This window comes from Mus caroli, unplaced genomic scaffold (genome assembly GCF_978045245.1).
Source record: "Mus caroli unplaced genomic scaffold, Mus_caroli_1 scaffold_6, whole genome shotgun sequence".
Classification (NCBI taxonomy): Eukaryota; Metazoa; Chordata; class Mammalia; order Rodentia; family Muridae; genus Mus; species Mus caroli.
In genome coordinates, this window is record NW_028227261.1 from 20,329,658 (window position 1) to 20,351,606 (window position 21,949).

Consider the following 21,949-nt stretch of genomic DNA (forward strand, 5'->3'; position numbering starts at 1 on the left):
CACAACAAAAATATTTACACACAACACACACCTTTAATTCCAGCACTGGGAGGCAGAGTCATGCAGATCTCTCTGAGTTCAGGGCTAGCCTGGTCTAAGAGTGAGTTCCCGAAAAGCCAGGGCTACATGGAGAAACCCTGTCTCAGAAAAAAAAAAAAAAAGAACAGCAACAACAACATCACAAAGAGATGTGTCACTTTATTTCAGCCTGGGGCCTGGAATAGATGGTACCCCCTCCATTCTCCTTAGGCAGCTCCTCTCTCCCTTAGGGCTGGAGAGATGGCTCAGTGATTAAGAGCACTGACTGCTTCCAAAAGTTCTGTGTTCAAATCCCAGAAACCACATGGTGATTCACAACCATCCATAATGAGATCTTATGCCCTCTTCTGGTGTGTCTGAAGACAGCTACAGTGTACTTACATAAAACAATAAATAAATCTTTGGACCAGAGCGAGCGGGGCCAGAGTGAGCAGAGGTTCTGAGTTCAATTCCCAGCAACCACATGAAGGCTCACAAGCAACTGTACAGCTACAGTGTACTCATATACATAAAATAAATAAATCTTTAAAAAAGAAGAAGAAGGAGAAAGAGGAAGAGGATGAGGAGAAGACGAAGAAGAAGAGGAAGAAGAAGAAGGAGAAGAAGAAGAAGAGGAGGAGGAGGAGGAGGAGGAGGAGGAGGAGGAGATAGAGGAGGAGGAACCAGAAGCAGAAGAAAAGAAGAAGAAGAAGAAGAAGAAGAAGAAGAAGAAGAAGAAGAAGAAGAAGAAGAAGAAGAAGAAGAAGAAGAAGAAGAAGAAGAAGCAGCTCCCATTTTAGGGCTAACCTCAAGGATTCCAGCTGCCACTACACCAGGAGCCCCAAAGGTTGCTCAGTATTACAGCTAGCAGTATCTTTCCCCAGGCTTTGAGAAGGATAGCACTTGGCTCAAGTGATCATGGACAGTTGATCTCAGAGAGACCATATGTGGAAACTCCCTGTCCCTGGAGTCACATGCCCTAAGCAACACAGTTTGAGGCCCTGCGGATAAAAGTTAGGGAGATTTCTGTGTTAAGTTGGGGCCTCCTGTGGGTTCATCTCTTCCTGTGCCCTTGAACTAGCTTCTGTCCGGTAGGAACACGTGCAGACCTCGATCAAGTTCTTTTCTCCAGGCCGCTGTCCCATCTGTCGGAGAGCTGGGTTGAACACAGAGATCTGTTTCCAGTCCTCTGCCTTAGGACCCACCCCTCTCTCCTGTGCTCTCTTCAGGGCGCTCAGAACCTCTTCCCCAGTGCAGAGTCTGGGGAATGGCTGTGAGCATCCAAGCTGAGCAAATATTTCCAGGCCTATAGGAAGCAGGGAGGGCACAGCTATTTTTATCCTAGGTTGAAGGATTTTCACAGCTGTTTCTGTTGTGTGTGCACAAGCTGCTCAGCAGCCCAAGCCGCTGGAGTGGTAGGTCTCCCTGTGGACGTGATAGATGGGAGGCACTCAAACCTTAAACAAATCCCTCCTGGCCTACGGGATACCTCTACTAGCAAGGGTCCACTTACAGCAGCTAAGTGTTGCCCTCCCCTTGGCTTCGATTTGTAGGAATCAGAGGAAGATGTATGCATGCCACACTGATCCTGAACACATGCTCAGGAGACTCAGCAGTACTTAGCTGATGGAAGGGGACAGGGGGAACATGGGGGAAGGGGACAAGGAGGGTTTGTGTACTGGCCTTGTTCACACAGGATGCTGGCCCTAAACCAGGCAGTGGTGGTGTATGCCTTTAGTCTCAGCAGTCAGGAGTTAGAGGCAGAAAGATGAGGCCAGACTGGTCTACCAAGGCTACACAGACCTAGGAAAATGATGTCTCAAAAGAGAAGGGGGAGCTGGAGTGATTAAGAGAACTAACTGTTCCTCTAGAGGTCCTGAGTTCAATTCCCAGGTACCACATGGTGGCTCACAACCATCTGTAAAGGGATCTGATGCCCTCTTCTGGTGTGTCTGAAGAGTGACATTGTACTCACATACATCAAATCAATCAATCAATTAATCAATCAATCACTCTAAAACAAAAAGAAGAATGCTGGCTTGTGCCCTGTGCCCTGTGCTAGTGTGTGGCTCGATGGTGGCGCTCCCCATGCATGAGGCCCTGGATTCTATCCCCACCAATAGGGGTGGTGTGGGCAAGCAAAGCAGCTGAGGAGGTGGATACATCAAGAAGGCACGGTGCGGCCAGCACTCGCAAGGCAGAGAACAGGGGTCTAAAGCAGCCAAATCACCAGCTCTGGGGTCAGCAAGAGACCTTGCCCCTGCAGATAAAGGAGTGTGCCCAAGGAAGGCGCCCAGCATCAAGCTCTTTAGCTTCGTTGGCAGGACCCTCACCAAGCTCCTTTAGTTAAAGCTTTCGATTGCATTTTTGTTGCCTCTCTCTCTGTGTGTGTATGTGTGTGTGTGTGTGTGATGGGAGTGGGTGCACGTGCCCCAGCATGCATGGAGCTCAGAGGGCAGCTTGCAGGAGAGGAGTTGGTCCTCTTCTTGTAACAGGTGTCCCCCAGGGATCCAACGCAGATCCTCAGGCCTGATGGGCATCTTTAGGTGCCAGGTCATCTTAGCAAGCCTGCTTCCTCTTTTATATTCCTCCTTCCTTCCTTCTCCTCCTCCTTGTTCCCTTCACCCCCTCCCTTCCTCTGGTAGCTTCTTCCTTGTCTCCTTTTCTGTCTCTGTACCAATCTCCTCTTCCCTCCCCTCCTTGACAAGGACAAAACCAAAGGCCTTACTTGGAGGTGCTGTGTTGTGCTTCCAGATCCATTTTTTTTTTTTTTTTTTTTTTTGCTTTGAGACAGGGCCTTGCTGTGCAGCCCTAGTTGACCACCAACTCATAATTCTCCTGCCTCAGCCTTGGAGCAGCTGGGAATACAGACGATGCCACCTCACCCAGCTCCTCGTTGACTCCAGACCCCTGCCCCTCTTTTTTCTTGAGCAAGCCACGCCTGAGTTGAGTGTCTCCCCTCCACCTGTTCCCATGGCTGGCTTCAGGACTCACTTTCATGTCGTCCCCATAGTCAATATGTCACTCTGCCTCTGCCTCCCAAGGCAAATGGGAAGGGAGCGGTCCCCTCCCGATCACCCACGTTTTGTTTCCGTACAGCACCCACCCTCACTGGTTAGAGACAGCTTCTTAAACTTTTTGGCACTCACGAGGCAGAGGCAGGTGGATTTCTGAGTTAGAGGCCAGCCTGGTCTACAGATTGAGTTCCAGGTCAGCCAGGGTTACACAGAGAAACTCTGTCTGGAAAAAAACAACAACAAAAAAACCAACCAACCAAACAAACAAAAATGTTGTGGGCTCATCTTGTGCCATCACTAGGCAGACTGTGAGCAGGCAGGCTCATGTGCTGTCTGTGCTCACAGCCCTAGAAAGAGCCCTAAGACACCAGAGAAAGTGCTCAGAACCAGTCTTTTGTGGAGGGGGAGATCAATATTAATCCCATGCTAGAGACTAGAGCTCTGAGACACCGTAGTCAAACTAAGCACTCGATAAGACAAAGCCAGGATCTGAACCCAGGCCTGATCAGCTCCGATGTTCTGGCCTTCCCTGGGAAAGCCTGGCCTCTGATAGAACCCTTCACCTGTCCCTCTCTTATCAGTTGGTCATTCTCTGCCACTTGTGCAATCACAGGTTGGAGGAAGTCTGGGGTCCCTCCTTCAGCTCCCGCTCTCTAATCTACAGTGGTTGGTGTGTGGCCTTGGGCCTTGAAAAATCTGGTGTTTTGCCACCTGTTGTGGGAGTGGGGCCTGGCGCCAGCCCCTCCACCTGCATCCGGTGCTATATTAGAGCCCCGGCTCCACATCTCTTTCTAATCACCCTGAAGCTCACCATGCTCCGACTGCTGAGTTCCCTCCTGCTTGTGGCCCTTGGTAAGCCCTCAGCTTGTCCCATGTCTCCTTGCTGCATCAGCCTGGGAGCCCCTGAAATATGACAGACCCTCACTCCTTGCCCCCTGGGTGACACCCCATACCTGCTTCTACAGAAGGTCTCAGCTTCAACTAGGACAGGACTGTAGGGCCTTGAGCTTGGTTCGTGGCCAGGAGTGGAGGAGGCAGGCAAGCTTCAGATGACCCAGCTCAGAAAGACTGGGAGCCCACAGGGCAAGATTCCTTGAGGGGACAATGGAAGGCTTCCTGGCTTAAGGTCTGGGCTCTGAGGTTTGATGGCTCCAACTCAAATTTTCAGTCTTCTGTGACACACCCCAGTAAGCTTCCCTTGGTGGACTATATGGTAAGCGATGGCGGTGTTTTTTGGTTGTTGTTGTTGTTTTTTTTTTTTTTTTCGAGACAGAGTTTCTCTGTGTAGCCCTGCCTGTCCTGGAACTCACTTTGTAGACCAGGCTGGCCTCGAACTCAGAAATCCTCCTGCCTCTGCCTCCCAAATCCTGGGATTGAAGGCATAAGCCACCACTGCCCGGCTTTTTTTTTTTTTTTTTTTTGAGCCCATGGTGTTTTCTAAGTGTCTGTTATGTCAGGCAGGCGACGGTGGGGCAGGTTATTTCTCTTCTATGACCCCAGGTAAGTCAGCATAGTTTGGAGTCAGTGGGGAAACTGACGTTTAAAGTAACACAGCTCATCCTGAGTCAGTGGCCAAGTTTCACTTCCTACCCAGCTGTGTCACTCAAACTGCCACTTCATAGGTCACCTTTTAAAAAAAAAAAGTTTTTTTAATAGAAAGTCTCATGTTATAGCTCAGCCTGCCTCTCCTTGAATTCCTAGAAATCCCACTGCCTCCCTGTCTCAAGCACAGGGACTACAGGCATGAGCTAGCAGGTCACTTTTAGCTGCCATTTTTTATTTTTTTTATTACACTTATTTATTTGTTAGAGACTGTATGTGTGTTACAGAGCTCATTTGGAGACCCGAGGACAACTTGCAGGAGTCAGTTTTCTCTGTTGGGATCCCAGGGATAAAACTTAGGCCAGTAGCCCGGGTTACCACCCAGCCAGCCCTATTTTTTTGTTTGGGGTGGGTAAAAGATTTCACTCTGTTAGGCCAGGCTTACCTCAAACCAGTGGCTGATCCTTTGGGCTCAAATCCTCAATGCTGGGATCACAGCCATTATGCCCAGCATTTTGGTTCCAGAGTTTGGAGGCTACCTGAGTACCAGGCTCAATCCCAAGTCTTCAGTCCTTGAGCTTAAAGAGACCCTGCTCTCCTCTGACTCTGGGAAGCCTTGTTGTAGATTAAATGCATAAATGCTAGTTCATACCTGGCTAGTGAAGTCTAGAGAAGGGACAAGCTACCCCTCCTCTTCCTCTTCCTCTTCCTCATCCTCTTCCTCTTCTTTATCCTCTTCTTCCTCTTCCTCTTTTATTCTTCCTCCTCTTCCTCTTCTTTCGCTTCTTTTTCTTTTTAGACAGGATCTCTCTGTGTAGCTGATCTGGAATACACTATATAGGTCAAGCTGGCCTTGAATTTACAGAATTCAGCTTGCCTCTGCCTCCAAGTGCACCATGCTCAAACACCAGCTCTCCCACCCCCACCCATTCCTTCTGAGGACAGTTTGATTGACTGGCTTCTCAATTGTCACCTCTAGCCTCAGGCTGTGGACAGCCTTCCTACAACCCCTCCAGCCGAGTTGTCAATGGCGAGGAAGCTGTTCCCCACAGCTGGCCCTGGCAGGTAAGAGTGACAGCAGCTGTCCCCCCCCCCCACTCCTCACCCCCACTTCTACTATGGGCACTGAACCCCAGGTCTGGTGACATGGCAGCCTGCCTTGACCCCACCAGTTCCTCTCCACTCCCTACTTTGACTTCAAAAGGCCAGAAACTCTTGGACAGAGACATTTCTTGGAGGTTGTAACTGTTCCATCTGTAATCTTGGCTGGGATTTGAAAGTGGAATTTGGGGAAAGGGTGGTGTTTAAGAGATTGGCTTAATAGCAGTGGAACTTCGGGGGCTGTGTTTAGAGGGAAGATTTTGTTTCTAATCTCCCTGGGTTCTACAAAAGGGTCAAAGTTCTGGGAGCTGTAAAAGGGTTAGGAACTTCATAGAGGTCCATGGGGAGATGTTCAGAGGGCTAAACTGCCTGTCTAACAATAGTCACAAGCCACATGTGGCTATAGTTTACTATAAAGTAAGGCAGACATAGTTGTTCCATACAAACTTGTAACCCAGTAGAGGCAGAAGGATCAGGAGTTCAAGGTCAGCCTCAGCTACACAGCAAGTTTGATGTCACTCTGGCTTCTATGGGACCCTGTCTCAAGAACCAAACCCAGACCTGGAGAGAGCTGCGCGGTGAAGAGTGCTTGCTGATCTTCCAGAGGACCTGAGTTCAGTTCCTAGCCTGGCAGCTTAAGACTGCCTGTAACAGCATCCCTAGGGGATCCATGCCTTCTAGGCTCTGAGGGGGCCAGAACACACGTGACACACACCCGTTCAGAGAAACACACATGCACACAAGGAAACATTCTTTATAGCCTGCCTGTCTCTCCTGAGTGCTAGGATTAAAGACAGAGTGCAACCACTGCCCGGCACGTAAACATTTTTTAAAATTAGACAACTGAAAAAACTCATTTCAGTGCTCAACAGCTACAGGAAGCTGAGACCAATGAAGAAGATAGGAGAAATTTGCATCATCAAAGACCCTGAGAACAGACAGGGTCCCAGCTTATTCTGTGAGGGACCAGGGCCTATATCCTGTAGCCTTTGCTGGCCACACACTGGTGATGGCAGTGAGTTACTGTGGCTATCAGAGTGTAAAAGTGATACAGATCAGAAGGATCTCCAGGCTTGGAGCCAGCCTGGTCTACAGAGCGAGTCCCAGGATAGCCTGGGCTACACAGAGAAACCCTGTCTTGAAAAACAAAAGCAAAGCAAACAGCACAGCCAGTACACACGTGGCAGGAGTGAGGAGGACCCAGTGTCAATCAGGACCTAAGCACAGCGGGTGATGGTCTTCGTCCATTTTTGGTTGAGGAGATTGTGTTGCTCTTTGGCTTTGAGATGGGTTTCAGGTAGCTCAGGCTATCCTCAAAGTCAATATACAGCTAAGGGTGTTCCTGACCTCCTGTTCCTGTTTCCACCTCCTGAGTGGTGGGGTTCTGGGCATGTGTCACCACACCCCACTTCTGCAGGGCTGGGCATAGAACTCAGAGCTTTACACATGCTAGGCAGGCACTCTACCCACTGAGCTACATCTCCAGCCCCACCCTCTTTTTTTAATAAAGATTTATTTTTTTAAGATGTATTTATTTATTATATGTAAGTACAATGTAGCTGTCTTCAGACACACCACAAGAGGGCATCAGATGTCATTATGGATGGTTTTGAGCCATCATGTGGTGGCTGGGATTTGAACTCATGACTTTCAGAAGAGCAGTCGGGGCTCTTAACCACTGAGCCATCTCTCCAGCCCAAGATTTATTTATTATTATATGTGAGTACACTGTAGGTGTCTACAGACACACCAAGTAGAGGGCATCAGATCTCATTCAGGTTGGTTGTGAGTCACCATGTGGTTGCTGGGATTTGAACTCAGAACCTTTGGAAGAGCAGTCAGTGCTCTTAGCCACTGAGTCATCTCTCCAGCCCCATTTTTATTTATTTTTTTATTTTTTTGAGACAGGGTTTCTCTGTATAGTCCTGGAACTCACTTTGTACACCAGGCTGGCCTCGAACTCAGAAATCAGCCTGCCTCTGCCTCTCTCGAGTGCTGGGATTAAAGGCGTGGGTCACCACACCCGGCCCCACCCTCTTTTATGTATTCTTTAAAAAAAAAATTTTTTTTTTTTGAAACAAGGTTTCTCCGTGTAGCACTCTTTGTTCTGGAACTTGCTCTGTATACCAGGTTGGCCTCTGACTCAAAGAACTGCCTGCCTCTGCCTCCGAAGTGCTGGAATCAAAGGTGTATGCAACCACTGCCAAACTGTACCCTTCCTTCCTTCCTTCCTTCCTTCCTTCCTTCCTTCCTTCCTTCCTTCCTTCCTTCCTTTCTTTTCTTCCTTCATTTTTCTTTCTTTCTTCCTTCCTTCCTTCCTTCCTTCCTTCCTTCCTTCCTTCCTTCCTTCCTTCCTTCCTGCCCTCCTTTCTCCCTTTCTCCCTTTCTTCCTTTCTTTGAGACAGTCTCGCATAACCTTAGGTGATCTTGAACCACAGTCCTTCTGCCTACTTCTCTGATGCTGGAATCCCAGGTATAGAGCACCATACACAGATAGATGAAAGAGAGCTTTTGAAAGTCATAATGCATAGGGATGGGGAGGCAGAGACCTCAATATGAGGCATGTTTCAACAGACCCAAGAGGCCTTGAAAGATGTAGGGTTCAGGAGATTGGGAGGACGGATAGGACAGGAGCCCTCAGGAAACACGAAGTCTGTGGATGCCTCAGATGACAGAGAGTGGTAAGGACCCCAGAGGCAGCATAAAACCTGTGGTGGGAAGCCTTGGATAATCAAAATGTGATACTTGTTGGAAAGTGACAGAGTCCCCTGAGGATCTGCATAGTCTGTGCACTGCACATTTCAGAGGGCGCCATTTTTTTCCCATGTGAATAGCATGTTCTGGAGCTGTACAGCGCATAGCCTGTGAAGCCACTGGTGGCAACCCATTGGGTTGGGTCTGGGCCACTCAAGTACTTTCCTTCTTGGCCACCAGGTTTCCCTTCAGTATGAGAAGGATGGGAGCTTCCACCATACCTGTGGTGGCTCCCTCATTACTCCTGACTGGGTTCTGACTGCAGGCCACTGCATCTCGTGAGTTCCACCCCCTATGCCTGTCCCACTCACTATCCCTGCATGTGTCCTGGGCAGCTGGAACAATAGGAGAGGAGTGAGGTTGGCTCCAGGTTTATACTGACCTCCACTCTTCCGCAGGACTTCCCGCACCTACCAGGTGGTACTGGGGGAGCATGAACGTGGTGTGGAGGAAGGTCCAGAACAGGTGATCCCCATCAACGATGGAGACCTCTTTGTGCACCCCAAGTGGAACTCCATGTGTGTGAGCTGTGGGTGAGTAAAGTCTTGGGTGTGGAGTTGGGGGTTCCGTTTAGTAAGATGCCAAGCCACTCAAGAGCTTACTGCCGGGGTCAGCTGCCTGAGTCCAAGTGGCACGTGCTGTGGGTAGCTACGATAACTAAAGAATGGTAGCTTAAGGCTCTAGCCCATCTTGGTCAGAATCCCAGAATGAGCACACAGCTATATCAGACCCCAGTGAAGTCATTTAAGCAGTAGCTAGGAAGTTGAGATGGAGAATAATGGTACCTACACTGTGGGACACAGGCAACAACATCTTTCTCCAGGGAGCTATCAGACATCAGCCTAGACTGTTGCATTGGGCAGCACTGGGGTAGGGGGCAACTGTGGCCCTGAGTCTTCCAGATGATATAGAGGGGTCATGGGGACCACAAATGACCAAGGTCAGCAGGGGTAAAGTGGCTGTGAGGATCCCGGGGCTGGTCCACTTTAAGAATGGATTTTGGAAAAGACATGTGGTAACATGCACCTTTTATCTCAGCACAGGGAGGCTGAAGCAGGTGAATCTCTGTGGGTTACAGGCTAGCTCAGTCAACATAGGCTAGCTAGGGCTACATAGTATGACCAACTCACCAATGAAGCAAAACAAATGACTTAGGAAGCACCAGAGAGTAGATCGATCGCACAGTACCAGTCAAGCATGTGCCGAGCTCTGAGTTCAAGCCCCAGCACTACAAAACCAACCAGTAAATGGATTCAGAATTCAAGGACCAGTGGATTCCCCAGAGTTGAAAGTCCCTGGAGCAAAGAAGGTAGGTGCATGCTAGCTGACTGGATTTCATGGGACTCTCCTTTTCCCCCAGCAATGACATCGCCCTGGTCAAGCTCTCAAGAAGTGCCCAGCTGGGAGACGCAGTCCAGCTTGCCTGCCTCCCTCCTGCTGGTGAAATCCTACCCAATGGAGCACCCTGTTACATCAGCGGCTGGGGCCGGCTCTCCAGTACGTGCTGACCACAGAGACAGCGCCTGGGGCAAGTGGGGGTAGAGGGCCACAGCAGAAACCATTGTTTTTCAAAAAATTTATTTGTTTTATATATCTGAGTACACTGTCACAGTCAGATCCCATTACAGATGGTTGTGAGCCACCATGTGGTTGCCGGGAATTGAACTCAGAACCTCTGGAAGAGCAGTCAGTGCTCTTAACCACTGAGCCATCTCTCCAGTCCAAAAATCATCTTTATACTGCTCGTGAATCCCTCTGCAGCTCCTCACCATCTCCCCAATCCTCCCAAACACGAGTATGATCAGTGGATCATTTTGGGATGCCCACTGTGTGCCCAATGCCCCAGAACACAGAGCAAGCAAGACCCTGTGGTTCCCACCAGCTTGATGGAGCCTGAAGGTTTCCACTCTGTAACTCCCACGTATCCCTTGCAACACTCTCTGTCTCCCCAGCCAATGGACCTCTGCCAGACAAGCTGCAGCAGGCCTTGCTGCCTGTCGTGGACTATGAACACTGCTCCAAGTGGAACTGGTGGGGTTTGTCCGTGAAGATGACCATGGTGTGTGCCGGCGGCGATATCCAGTCTGGCTGCAACGTGAGTCAGCTCACATCTGCCCGGGTAGCACGGGTGTAGGGCCCTGAAAACCCTCTACCATGTGCCCCGAGGTGGATAGACCTACTTGGTTTGCCTCATGCAGTCTACAGGACAAGGGGGAGGGAGAGAAACTCAGAGGTAGTATCAGGAGCCTGGGTTGTATCCTAGCTCCCACCTAGCTTGACAGGCCCCAGTTCCCTCTTTTTTTGCCACTGGTTTTTGAGATAGGGTCTCACAATGTTTGACTGACCTGAGATCACTATATAGTATAGGCTGGTCTCGAACTCATAGTGATGACCTGTCTCTGCCTCCCTAGTTCTGGGATGAACGGTATGTACCACCACACTTGGCACTCACTGTTTTGAGACTGTGGTATATAGCACAGTCTGGGCTGAAACTTACTCGGTAGCCAAGAATTGCCTTGAATTTCTGATCCTCCTGTCTCCATCTGAGTGATGGTCTTTCAGCTTCACCAGCACACTCACTTGAGGCAGTAATAGGGGTGGAAATCACAGCTTTGTGCATGCTAACACTTGCTCAATTGAGCTACGTCGCTAACCCACATCAGTTGTGGCTTTGAAGTGATAGCCACACATTCAGAATGCTCTCGGTGTATATAAGCACATGCTTATCATGCTAACCTGAAATCCCAGCACTGTTGGAGGCTGAGGCAGGAGGATTGCAAGTTCAAGATCAGCCTGGGCTATACAGTGTCTCAGAAACAAACAGAACTGCAAAGCATTAAATGTGGTACCGATAATGAGAGGCGCCATCTCTGGAGAGCTGCGTCTCGTCTGCTGGGTGCTGTGTTGAAGTCTTACACTGTCTCATTAACCCTGATGTCCGTGGGTCTCAACCTTCCTAATGCTGTGACCCTCATGTTGTGGTGACCCCGCCCAACCATAAAATTATTTTGTTGCCACTTTGTAACTATAAATTTGCTGCTCTTATGAACTCTAGCTTAAATAATCTGACATGCAGGATATCTGATATGTGAACCGTCCCCCCAAAGGGGTTGTGACCCTCAGATCGAGAACCAGTGCCTTATGGTTTCATAAGTGGATTTTCTCTTGCAAACTGCTACCCAGAGATGTGGAGTAGTGTGAATGTGTATCAATGTCATTGAAGTCAGAGCCCGCTCCTTATCCTCAGACCCACATCAGCCCTGACTCTTGTCTCCATTGCAGGGTGACTCTGGAGGACCCCTCAACTGTCCCGCTGACAATGGCACCTGGCAGGTCCACGGTGTGACCAGCTTTGTGTCCTCCTTGGGCTGCAACACCCTGAGGAAGCCCACAGTGTTCACCCGCGTCTCAGCCTTCATCGACTGGATTGAGGAGGTGAGGAGACAAAGGAAATGGAAGCCTGCCCGGGAGTTTAGGAGGAGAATCTGCAGACCCTGAGGAGCCCTGAGGCTCATGAGGCTGAGGGAGAGAACTTTGGGGACATTCTAGAGAGCTTGGGGATGTTTTATGTGGCCACACTTCCAGAATCTAACAGGTATTGAGAAGTATCCCCCGGCCCAGGTCCTTCCTAGTCAAGGGGGGCAGAGAGCATGTCAGACAGTGGACAGACAGCCTGTTGGTGGACAGATGGTAGACACTAGCGTGCAGGAGGTTGAGAACCATGATGTGTGCTCTTGGTGTCAGGGAGGGTGCAGAGCAGACCTCATTTAGACACAGAAGGTCCAAGACAGTGGCTCTTCTTCCTGACTGGAGTACTAGCTGGGGTTTATAGATTCACTGTGCTAAGAATATTAGCTAACAGTTCAACTGAAAATACCCATGAAGCCAGGAGAATATTAAACCCAGCACTTGGGAGGCAGAGGCAGATGCACACTGATCTCTGAGTTCAAAACTACAGAGTCTACGGAGTAAGTTCCAGGAGAGCCAGGGTTACACAGAGAAAACATGTCTCAGAAAACTAAACAAACAAAAGAATACCCATGAGGCAGTTTAGCTGCTATAATTACCTCTCTTATGGAGATGAGGAAACTAAGGCTCAGAGGGGTCAAATACCCTTCCAGAGACACACAGGATCCAGTGACAGAGTTAGACCTTTTGCTCAGTCCCTCTAGGCCCAAAGCTTGCAATCTTAACTCTTAACTAATTATTCTGTTTTTTTCCAACCTTCTGATTTTTTTTTTTTAGACCATTGCCAACAACTAGATCCAAGGTTCGGCTGGCAGAGAGGACCCCAGGTCCTCTAAAGAATAAAGAGCTTTCTGAAAATCCCAAGTTGATGCTCTCTGCCTTCTTTGACGGAACTCTTGCGCTCTGACCAGTTTGTGAAATCTTAGGTCTGAAATGTAGAGGTGGGGCCTCTCCGCTGATGAGGGGAGAATGAGCCTCCGAGAGGAGGAGCTGCAGTGGGGTGACCAGTGCACAAGTGCATAGGACTTCCTCTGCAGAAAGAGAGAAACTGTCAGGAAAGTAGGAGAAGTTGTCACCGTAATAGTCACACATAGGACTGCGAATATAGTCAGTGGTAGTAGATAGTCACACAGAAACTGGAGACTTCTCAAAGCAGCCATAGAGCCACGAATCTGCAGAAAAATCTAGTCCGGTTGGGAATCACAGGAGAAGAGGAAAGGCCAAGTGTTTTCTGTCTGTTGAGGGGACCAGAGGAAGAGGGCTGTGGTCATTCATTCAATCAACAAACATTCATTTCTTGCACCAGAGATAGCCTCAGAGTAAACCTGGTAAGAGACTTGCCTTGTGTCAGGTTCATAGCTGGGCACACACAGAGGTGAGACACTCTGTCAGGAGAGTGCTGGCTGCATTGAACAATGACCTGTCACAGGGGTCGCAGATCAGACGTTCACATTTCAACTCATAGCAGTATCAAGATTACAGTTATGAGCCGGGCGGCGGTGGTACGCACCTTTAATCCCAGCGCTCGGGAGGCAGAGTCAGGCAGATTTCTGAGTTCGAGGCTAGCATGGTCTACAAAGTGAGTTCCAGGATAGCCAGAGCTACACAGAGAAACACTGTCTCGAAAAAAAAAAGATTACAGTTATGAAGTAGCAACGAAAATAATTTTGTGGTTGGGGTCACCACAGCATGGGGAGCTGTGTTAAAATGTTACATGCAGCATTAGGAAGGTTTCTCTCTGAAAAGGCGGACTTGTTTGTCATAGCTGCATGGATTCAATCTACCCTGACTGACAGGGGGCCTTGTGGTTCATCTTTCTAATTCAAGGTGCTAGGTTTTTTGTTTTTTCGTTTTATTTTTTAAGATTTATTTTATATTTATATGAGTACACTGCAGCTGTCTTCAGACACACCAGAAGAGGGCGCCAGATCCCATTACAGATGGTTGTGAGCCACCATATGGTTGCTGGGAATTGAACTCAGGACCTCTGAAAGAGCAGTCAGTGCTCTTGAAACCACTGAGCCACCTGTCCAGCTTGGGTTCTTCTTTTCTTGTGTGTGTGTGTTTATTTATGTGTGTGTGTTCCCACTGAGGTAAGCCTTCCTTGGGACAAGGGCCACCTGTGCACATCCCAGGTCTAGAAGCCACAGATGGGCGCTTGCTTAATCTTAGGTGTCCTTAAACACACACACACACACACACACACACACACACACACACACACCAGGTGGCTGCCAATCTGGGAGGGGTAAGATTGGTAGCCGGGGAACTAAGAGCAACCAAGTGCCAGCAGGTTCCAGGCATAAACCTCCCAAACGTGTGATTCACAGTGAACACAGCACAGGACACGCTCTGAGAACTCCTGCAGGAAAAAGTCATTTGAATTTTGTCCTAGTTCCCAATTCTCTGTCTCTCTGTCTCTCTCTGTCTCTGTCTCTGTCTCTGTCTCTCTCTCTCTCTCTCTTTCTTTCTTTCTCTTTTTGAAGATTTATTTATTTATTTTATGTAATGAGTACACTGTAGCTGTACAGATGGTTGTGAGCCTTCATGTGGTTGTTGGGAATTGAATTTTAGGATCTCTGCTCACTCCAGTCAAGCCCACTTGCTCTTGTTGGCCCCACTATTATTACTATAAATAGGTACACTGTAGCTGTCTTCAGACACACCAGAAGGGGGCGGGCGTCAGATCTCATGTAGGAGATTGTGAGCCACCATGTGGTTTCTGGGATTTGAACTCAGAACCTTCAGGAAGACCAGTCATTGTTCTTTCCTGCTGAGCCATCTCACCATCTCTCTCTCTCTCTCTTTCTCTCTCTCCCTCTCCCTCTCCCTTCCCCCTCCTCGATACAATTTCCATAAGTAGCTTTCCCTGAGTTGTTACTCACTCTGTAGACCAGGCTGGCCTTGATCTCACAGATCCACCTACTTCTGTCTCCCCAGTGCTTGGGATTAAAGATATATTCCACCCTTTTTAGACCATTGGAAATGTCAAAAACAGGGACTGGTGAGGTGGCTCAGCGGGTAAGAGCACTGACTGTTCTTCCGAAGGTCCTGAGTTCAAATCCCAGCAACAACATGGTGACGCCCTCTTCTGGTGTGTCTGATGTCAGCTACAGCGTACTTATGTATAATAATAAATAAATCTTTGGGCTGGAGCAAGCAGGGACTGAGTTGGACCAGAGCAAGCAGAGGTCCTAAAAATTCAATTCCCAACAATCACGTGAAGAGTCACGACCATCTGTACAGCTACAGTGTACTCATATACATAAAATAAATAAATAAATCGCTTTAAAAAAAGAAATGTCAAAGACAAATTTGTGTTTTTGTTTTAGCAGATGCACTTTTAAGAGTTATGTAGTGGGTGGGCGTGGCTGGGTGCGCGTACTGCATAGCACTCTGGGGGAGTCTGAGGACAGCTCTTGGGAGTCTGCTTTCCTTCCACCATGCAGCTGCTGGGGACTGAACTCAAGTCATCAGTGTTGGCAGCAAGTGTCTTTATCAACGGAGCCATCTAGACAGCCCCTGTGGTGGTTTGAACACGAACAGCCCTCATAGGCTTATATCTTTGAATGCTTGGTCAACAGGAAACACAATTGTTTGATAGGAGTAGAGGGATGAGGAGGTGTGGCCTTGCTGGAGGAAGTGTATTTCTGGGGGTGGGCATCAGCAGATACACTCTCCCTGCTCTCTCTGTCTGCGGATCAGGATGTAGCTCACAGCCCCTTCTCCAGCATCATGTCTGCCTGCGTGCTGCCAGCTGCCATGTTCCCCGACGTGATAATCATGGACTGTCAACAAGCCCTCAATTAAATACTTTCTCTTGTAAGAGTTGCCGTGCTCATGTGTTTCTTCACAGCACTAGGACAGTAACTAAGGTAGACGCCCCATCACAAGGCAAGGTTTCTCAATCAAACCCAGAGTTTGCTGGTTTGCTGATGTGGTTTGTCTGACTAGTCAGCCTGTCTTGGGATCCCCTGGCTTGCTTTGAAGGCTGAAATTACAGCTGGGCCGTGGGTGTAGGGGAAGAGCGGGGTGGAAGAGAGCTCACATCCTGCCAGAATTCCAGTGCTCTCAGCGGGCAGATGTGGGAGGACTGCAGGACGCTTTCCACACAGCCCCTGGTGGGCATCTGGCTGTATTAGGCCACTGACCCCACCCGGCGGGGGTGTGATGGTGGAGGGGGTGGACAAGGGGCAGCCCCAGGTACCAGGTTCTCATTCTCCAGCATTCAATGTTGGATACAATAGAGGAGCTGAGAACAGAATAGGGGCCCCAGGGCAGCACTCAGGCCTGGAGATAAGAGGAGGACAGGGAAAGAGGGGGCGCTTGGTGGTTCCCACGCAGGTGAGAGTCCTTAGTCCAGTCCGTGGCTGGAGCACGGGAAGGCCTTCTGATGGGAGGTTAGATGCAGCTTGTTAGAAGAAAGCCTATCCCATTGTCCAAGCATGGCAGGCCTTGATGAACAGAGACAGTTTATGGTTTTAGAGCTTTATTGTAGAAAGGCAGGGGGAAAAAGAAAAGGTAAAAGGAGAGAGAGACCGGCCATGGCCAAGAGGAGAGAGGGGGGAAGGGAAATAGAGAAAAGAGCTAGAGAGTAAGAAAGGTGAAAGCTTAAGAGAGCAAGGAGGGGCCAAGCGGCCCCTCTTATAGTGGGCTTTGCTATCTTGCTGTTGCTAGGTAACTGTGAGGAGGAGTCTAGCCAGAAGGCCAGAAGCTTGAGACATTGTCTAAGTGACTGAAAGCCACATGCCTCTCCTGTGGGGACTGTGGGGGTGGTAACTTCGACAGGAGCCAGGGGTCCAGGAGACATGATCAAACACCTTCTGTCCCATGTAGGTGGAAATTACCACCCATTGGGTACCACCGGGGTTCAAGACCTCAGCTTGACTGGAGACCAGGCTGTCTGTGCATAGCCCATTGCCCCACAGGACACAAAACCCACCCAGCATTTATGTGGGTGTCAGGGATTTGAACTCGGGTCCTCACTGTGCAGCACACACTCTAACTACTGCTCTATCTCCCTCCACGTTTTTTTCCCCCTGAAACAGGGTTTTACTGTGTAGCCCTGGTTGGCCCCAAACTTGAATTTTTCTTGCCTCAGCTTCCCAAGGGATGACATTTCAGACATTGCCACCACCTAATCCAGCTTTGTTATATTTTGTTTTGAGGCAGGGTCTCACTGTGTAGCCCCCGACTTGCCTGACATTTGATATGTAGATCAGGCTTGCTTCAAACTCACCTGTTTTTGCCTCTTGGACAGCTTTGACTTTTTTTTTTTTTTGTAAAGCTCTGAGTCTTTTCTTTTCTTTTTTTTTTTTAAAGATTTTTATTTTTATTTATTATATGTAAGTACACTGTAGCTGTCTTCAGACACTCCAGAAGAGGGCGCCAGATCTCGTTACGGATGGTTGTGAGCCACCATATGGTTGCTGGGATTTGAACTCTGGACCTTCGGAAGAGCAGTCGGGTGCTCTTACCCACTGAGCCATCTCACCAGCCCCTTTTTTTTTTTTACTTGAGTGTTCTGAGAACTGAGATACCGATGTAGACTAAGTAGGCAAGAGTGTGTACACCCCCTGCCCCCCCCCAGTCTCGGTTCTGGGGACCGGCTTATCACAGACATCTCTTCCAGTCCCCAGTGTCCACACTTCTGGATGCCACCATCCCCATCTGCTACGCTTTGCTGAGACACCACATGACTTCCACGTTTGCCTGATGAACAACAGTGTCAAGGGCAGGTTCCGAGGAGGGCGAGGAGATAGCAATAGGGGATATGGGGTTATGGTGAGGTATGGGGGAAAGGCATGCCCCAGTGGGCCCATACCAAGACATCCCTTCTCCCTGAGGGACCAGCCACATGATGGTATAGTATAGAATAGAGTTTATTCAGGGCAAGGGGAAGGAAGTTAAGAGGGTAGTAGAGGCAGAGAAAGTCAGAGAGAGAGAGAGAGAGAGAGAGAGAGAGAGAGAGAGAGAGAGGAGAAGAGAGGAGGGAGGAGGGAGGAGAAGAGAAGAGAAGAGAAGAGAACAGAAGAGAACAGAAGAGAACAGAAGAGAACAGAAGAGAACAGAAGAAGAGAATTAGTGGAGTAGAGCCAGGCCATGAGCACATGGAAGGGAATGGGGAGGGAGGGAGGGGGGAAGGGAAGCAAAGAAAGCACAAGAGAGGAACAAGAGAGGGAGGAGGTTGGCAAGCAGCCCTTTTATAGTAGGTCAAGTCAGGTAACTGTGGGGAGGAGCTTAGACAGAATGCTAACACAGATCTTTGTGCTCCAGCTCCTGAGTGCTGGGGTTACAGACACGAACTACCAAGTGACGCTGGAGATTGAACCTGGTCTTCATAGTCGGTTAGGAAAGCATATAGGTTAATTAGACAAGCATTCTAATTAAATTATATCTTCAGTTCTCTCCTCTCCTCACACAGCTGCCTCAACACAGGTCTCATACAGTAACTCCAACTGGCCTGAAACTCATTATGTTGCAGTGCTAAGCAATCCTCAAACTTGTGTCAATTCTCCTAGTGCTGGATTCATAGACCTAACCCCAAGTCCTGGTTCGAAAGGAACTATTAGATGTTTTTTCCCCTCATTTATTTATTTAATTTACTGTACTGCTGACACACCAGAAGAGAGCATCAGATCTCATGACGGATGGTTGTGAGCTGCCATGTGGTTGCTGGAATTGAACTAAGGTCCTCTGGAAGAGCAGTCAGTGCTCTTAACTGCTGAGCCGTCTCCACCCCCCAAATTCTGGATCTTAATACACTCTTGTCTGTAAAGAGTCTGTCAAGAGTAGCTCAGGAGATGGCTCACTAGCCAGGCAGTGGTAGCACATACCTATAGATTGCTGTCTGTATGCAGGTGAGGTCAAGTGACATCTAAGGATAGAGTCTGTGATTGGGCAATGAAAAAGGAAGGCGGGGCTAAGAGTTTCGGAAAGAGAGGACCAGGGACAGACAGGGAGAAGGACAGAGAAAGATGGAGGAAGAGGACTTACCGGATCCATGTGGCTTGAGATAGCCACAGGTAGCTATGGATATCATAGAAGAGCAATAGAGTAATGTAGGGCAGTTTGTCCAATCTAGGCGCGTAACTTGTGTTTATATCAATTAAGTTTTGAGTTCTTTGTATGGGGATTTTGGGGCTTGAGAATTTACTGATATAAATCTGACTGATAAAATACAAGCCTCTGTGGGTTTGATTTTACTGGGCTAGCCTCAGGGCGCGGTTGTCTGGGAAGATGCAAGCGGTTCAGAGGCAGGTGAACTGTGGAGAAACGAAAGGCTAAGACAGAGAGGTTTGCTATTCCCAATGGGGAAGGGGAGATAGGGATACTGGAACATAGCTGGCATTATCATGGTTAATAATTACACACAGCCAGGCAGTGGTGGCACACGCCTTTAATTCCAGCACTCTGAAGGCAGAGGCAGGCGGATTTCTGAGTTCGAGGCCAGCATGGTAACAGAGTGAGTTCCAGGACAGCCAGGGCTATACAGAGAATCCTTGCCCCGAAAAACAAATAAAAAAAAAAACCAAAACAAAACCAAAAAACCAATAATTACACACAACACTCACCTTTAATCCCAGCACTGGGAGGCAGAGGCAGGCAGATCTCTGTGAGTTCAGGGCCAGTCTGGTCTACAAAGTGAGTTCCAAAACAGCCAGGGCTACATGGAGAAACCTGTCTCAAAAACAAGAACAACAACAACAACAACACAAAGAGATGTCTCATTTTATTTTGGGCTGAGGCCTGGAATGGATGGTACCCCTCCATTCTCCTTAGGTAGCTCCCTCTTGAGCTGGAGAGATGGCTCAGTGATTAAGGGCACTGACTGCTTCCAAAAGTTCTGAGTTCAAATCCTAAAAACCACATGGTGGTTCACAACCACCCATAATAAGATCTGACACCTTCTTCTGGTGTGTCTGAAGACAGCTACAGTGTACTTACATATGACAATAAATAAATCTTTGGGCTAGAGCAAGCAGGGCCAGAGTGAGCAGAGGTCCTGAGTTCAATTCCCAGCAACCACACGAAGGCTCACAACTATTTACAGCTACGGTGTACTCATATGCATAAAATAAATAAATCTTTAAAAAAGAAGAAGAGGAAAAAGAAGAAGAAGGAGAAAGAGGAGGAGAAGGAGGAAGAGGAGGAGGAGGAAGAGAGGGAGGAGGAGAAGAAGAAGAAGAAGAAGAAGAAGAAGAAGAAGAAGAAGAAGAAGAAGAAGAAGAAGAAGAAGAAGAAGAAGAAGAAGAAGAAGAAGAAGAAGAAGCAGCAGCAGCTCCCTCTTCAGGGCTAACCTCAAGGATTCCAGCTGCCACTACACCAGGAGCCCCAAAGGTTGCTCAGTAGTACAGCTAGCAGTATCTATTCCCAGGCTTTGAGAAGGATAGCACTTGGCTCAAGTGATCATGGACAGTTGACCTCAGAGAGACCATATGTGGAAACTCCCTGCCCCTGGAGTCACATGCCCTAAGCAACACAGTTTGAGGCCCTGCGGATAAAAGTTGGGGAGATTTCTGTGTTAAGTTGGGGCCTCCTGTGGGTTCAGCTCTTCCTGTGTCCTTGAACTAGCTTCTGTCCGGTAGGAACACGTGCAGACCTCGATCAAGTTCTAGCTTTTCTCCAGGCCGCTGTCCCATCTGTCGGAGAGCTGGGTTGAACACAGAAATCTGTTTCCAGTTCTCTGCCTTAGGACCCACCCCTCTCTCCTGTGCTCTCTTCAGGGCTCTCAGAACCTCTTCCCCAGTGCAAAGTCTGGGGAATGGCTGTGAGCATCCAAGCTGAGCAAATATGTCCAGGCCTACAGTAAACAGGGAGGGCACAGCTATTTTTATCCTAGGTTAAAGGATTTTCACAGCTGTTTATGTGCGTGTGCACAAGCTGCTCAACAGCCCAAGCTGCTGGAGTGGTAGGTCTCCCTGTGGACGTGATAGATGGGAGGCACTCAAACCTTAAACAAATCCCTCCTGGCCTACGGGATACCTCTACTAGCAAGGGTCCACTTACAGCAGCTAAGTGTTGCCCTCCCCTTGGCTTCTATTTGTAGGAGTCAGAGGAAGATGTATGCATGCCACACTGATCCTGAACACATGCTTAGGAGACTCAGCAGTACTTAGCTGATGGAGGGGGACAGGGGGAACATGGGGGAAGGGGACAAGGAGGGTTTGTGTACTGGCCTTGTTCACACAGGATGCTGGCCCTAAACCAGGCAGTGGTGGTGTATGCCTTTAGTCTCAGCAGTCAGGAGTTAGAGGCAGAAAGATGAGGCCAGACTGGTCTACCAAGGCTACACAGACCTAGGAAAATGATGTCTCAAAAGGGAAAGGGGAGCTGGAGTGCTTAAGAGCACTGACTGTTCCTCTAAAGGTCCTGAGTTCAATTCCCAGGAACCACATGGTGACTCACAACCATCTGTAAAGGGGTCTGACACCCTCTTCTGGTGTGTCTGAAAAGAGTAACATTGTACTCACATACATTAAATAGATAGATAGATAGATAGATAGATAGATAGATAGATAGATAGATAGATAAATCTAAAACAAAAGGAACAATGCTGGCTTGTGCCCTGTGCCCTGTGCTAGTGTGTGGCTCGATGGTGGCGCTCCGCATGCATGCGGCCCTGGATTCTATCCCCACCAATAGGGGTGGTGTAGGCAAGAAAAGCAGCTGAGGAGGTGGATACATCAAGAAGGCAAGGTGCGGCCAGCACTCACAAGGCAGAGAACAGGGGTCTAAAGCAGCCAAATCACCAGCTCTGGGGTCAGCAAGAGACCTTGCCCCTGCAGATAAAGGAGCGAGCCCAAGGAAGGCGCCCAGTGTCAAGCTCTTCAGCTTCGTTGGCAGGATCCACACCAAGCTCCTTTAGTTAAAGCTTTCGATTGCATTTTTGTTGCCTCTGTGTGTGTGTGTGTGTGTGTGTGTGTGTGTGTGTGTGTGATGGGAGTGGGTGCATGTGCCCCAGCATGCGTGGAGCTCAGAGAGCAACTCACAGGAGAGGAGTTGGTCCTCTCCTTGTAACAGGTGGGCCCCAGGGATCCAACACAGAT

The 21,949-nt window shown here is 48.9% G+C and overlaps 1 protein-coding gene across 1 annotated transcript; it reads left to right on the plus strand.

Moving 5' to 3' along the window:
- The first annotated feature begins 3,847 nt into the window (after positions 1–3,847).
- On the plus strand, positions 3,848–12,695 carry Cela3b (chymotrypsin like elastase 3B). The gene is made up of 8 exons (XM_021161099.2): positions 3,848–3,887; positions 5,557–5,642; positions 8,613–8,710; positions 8,831–8,965; positions 9,793–9,929; positions 10,385–10,527; positions 11,715–11,867; positions 12,678–12,695. Exons 1-8 carry the CDS (start codon positions 3,848–3,850, stop codon positions 12,693–12,695), a joined length of 810 nt encoding a protein of 269 aa, XP_021016758.1.
- Positions 12,696–21,949: the final 9,254 nt, after the last annotated feature.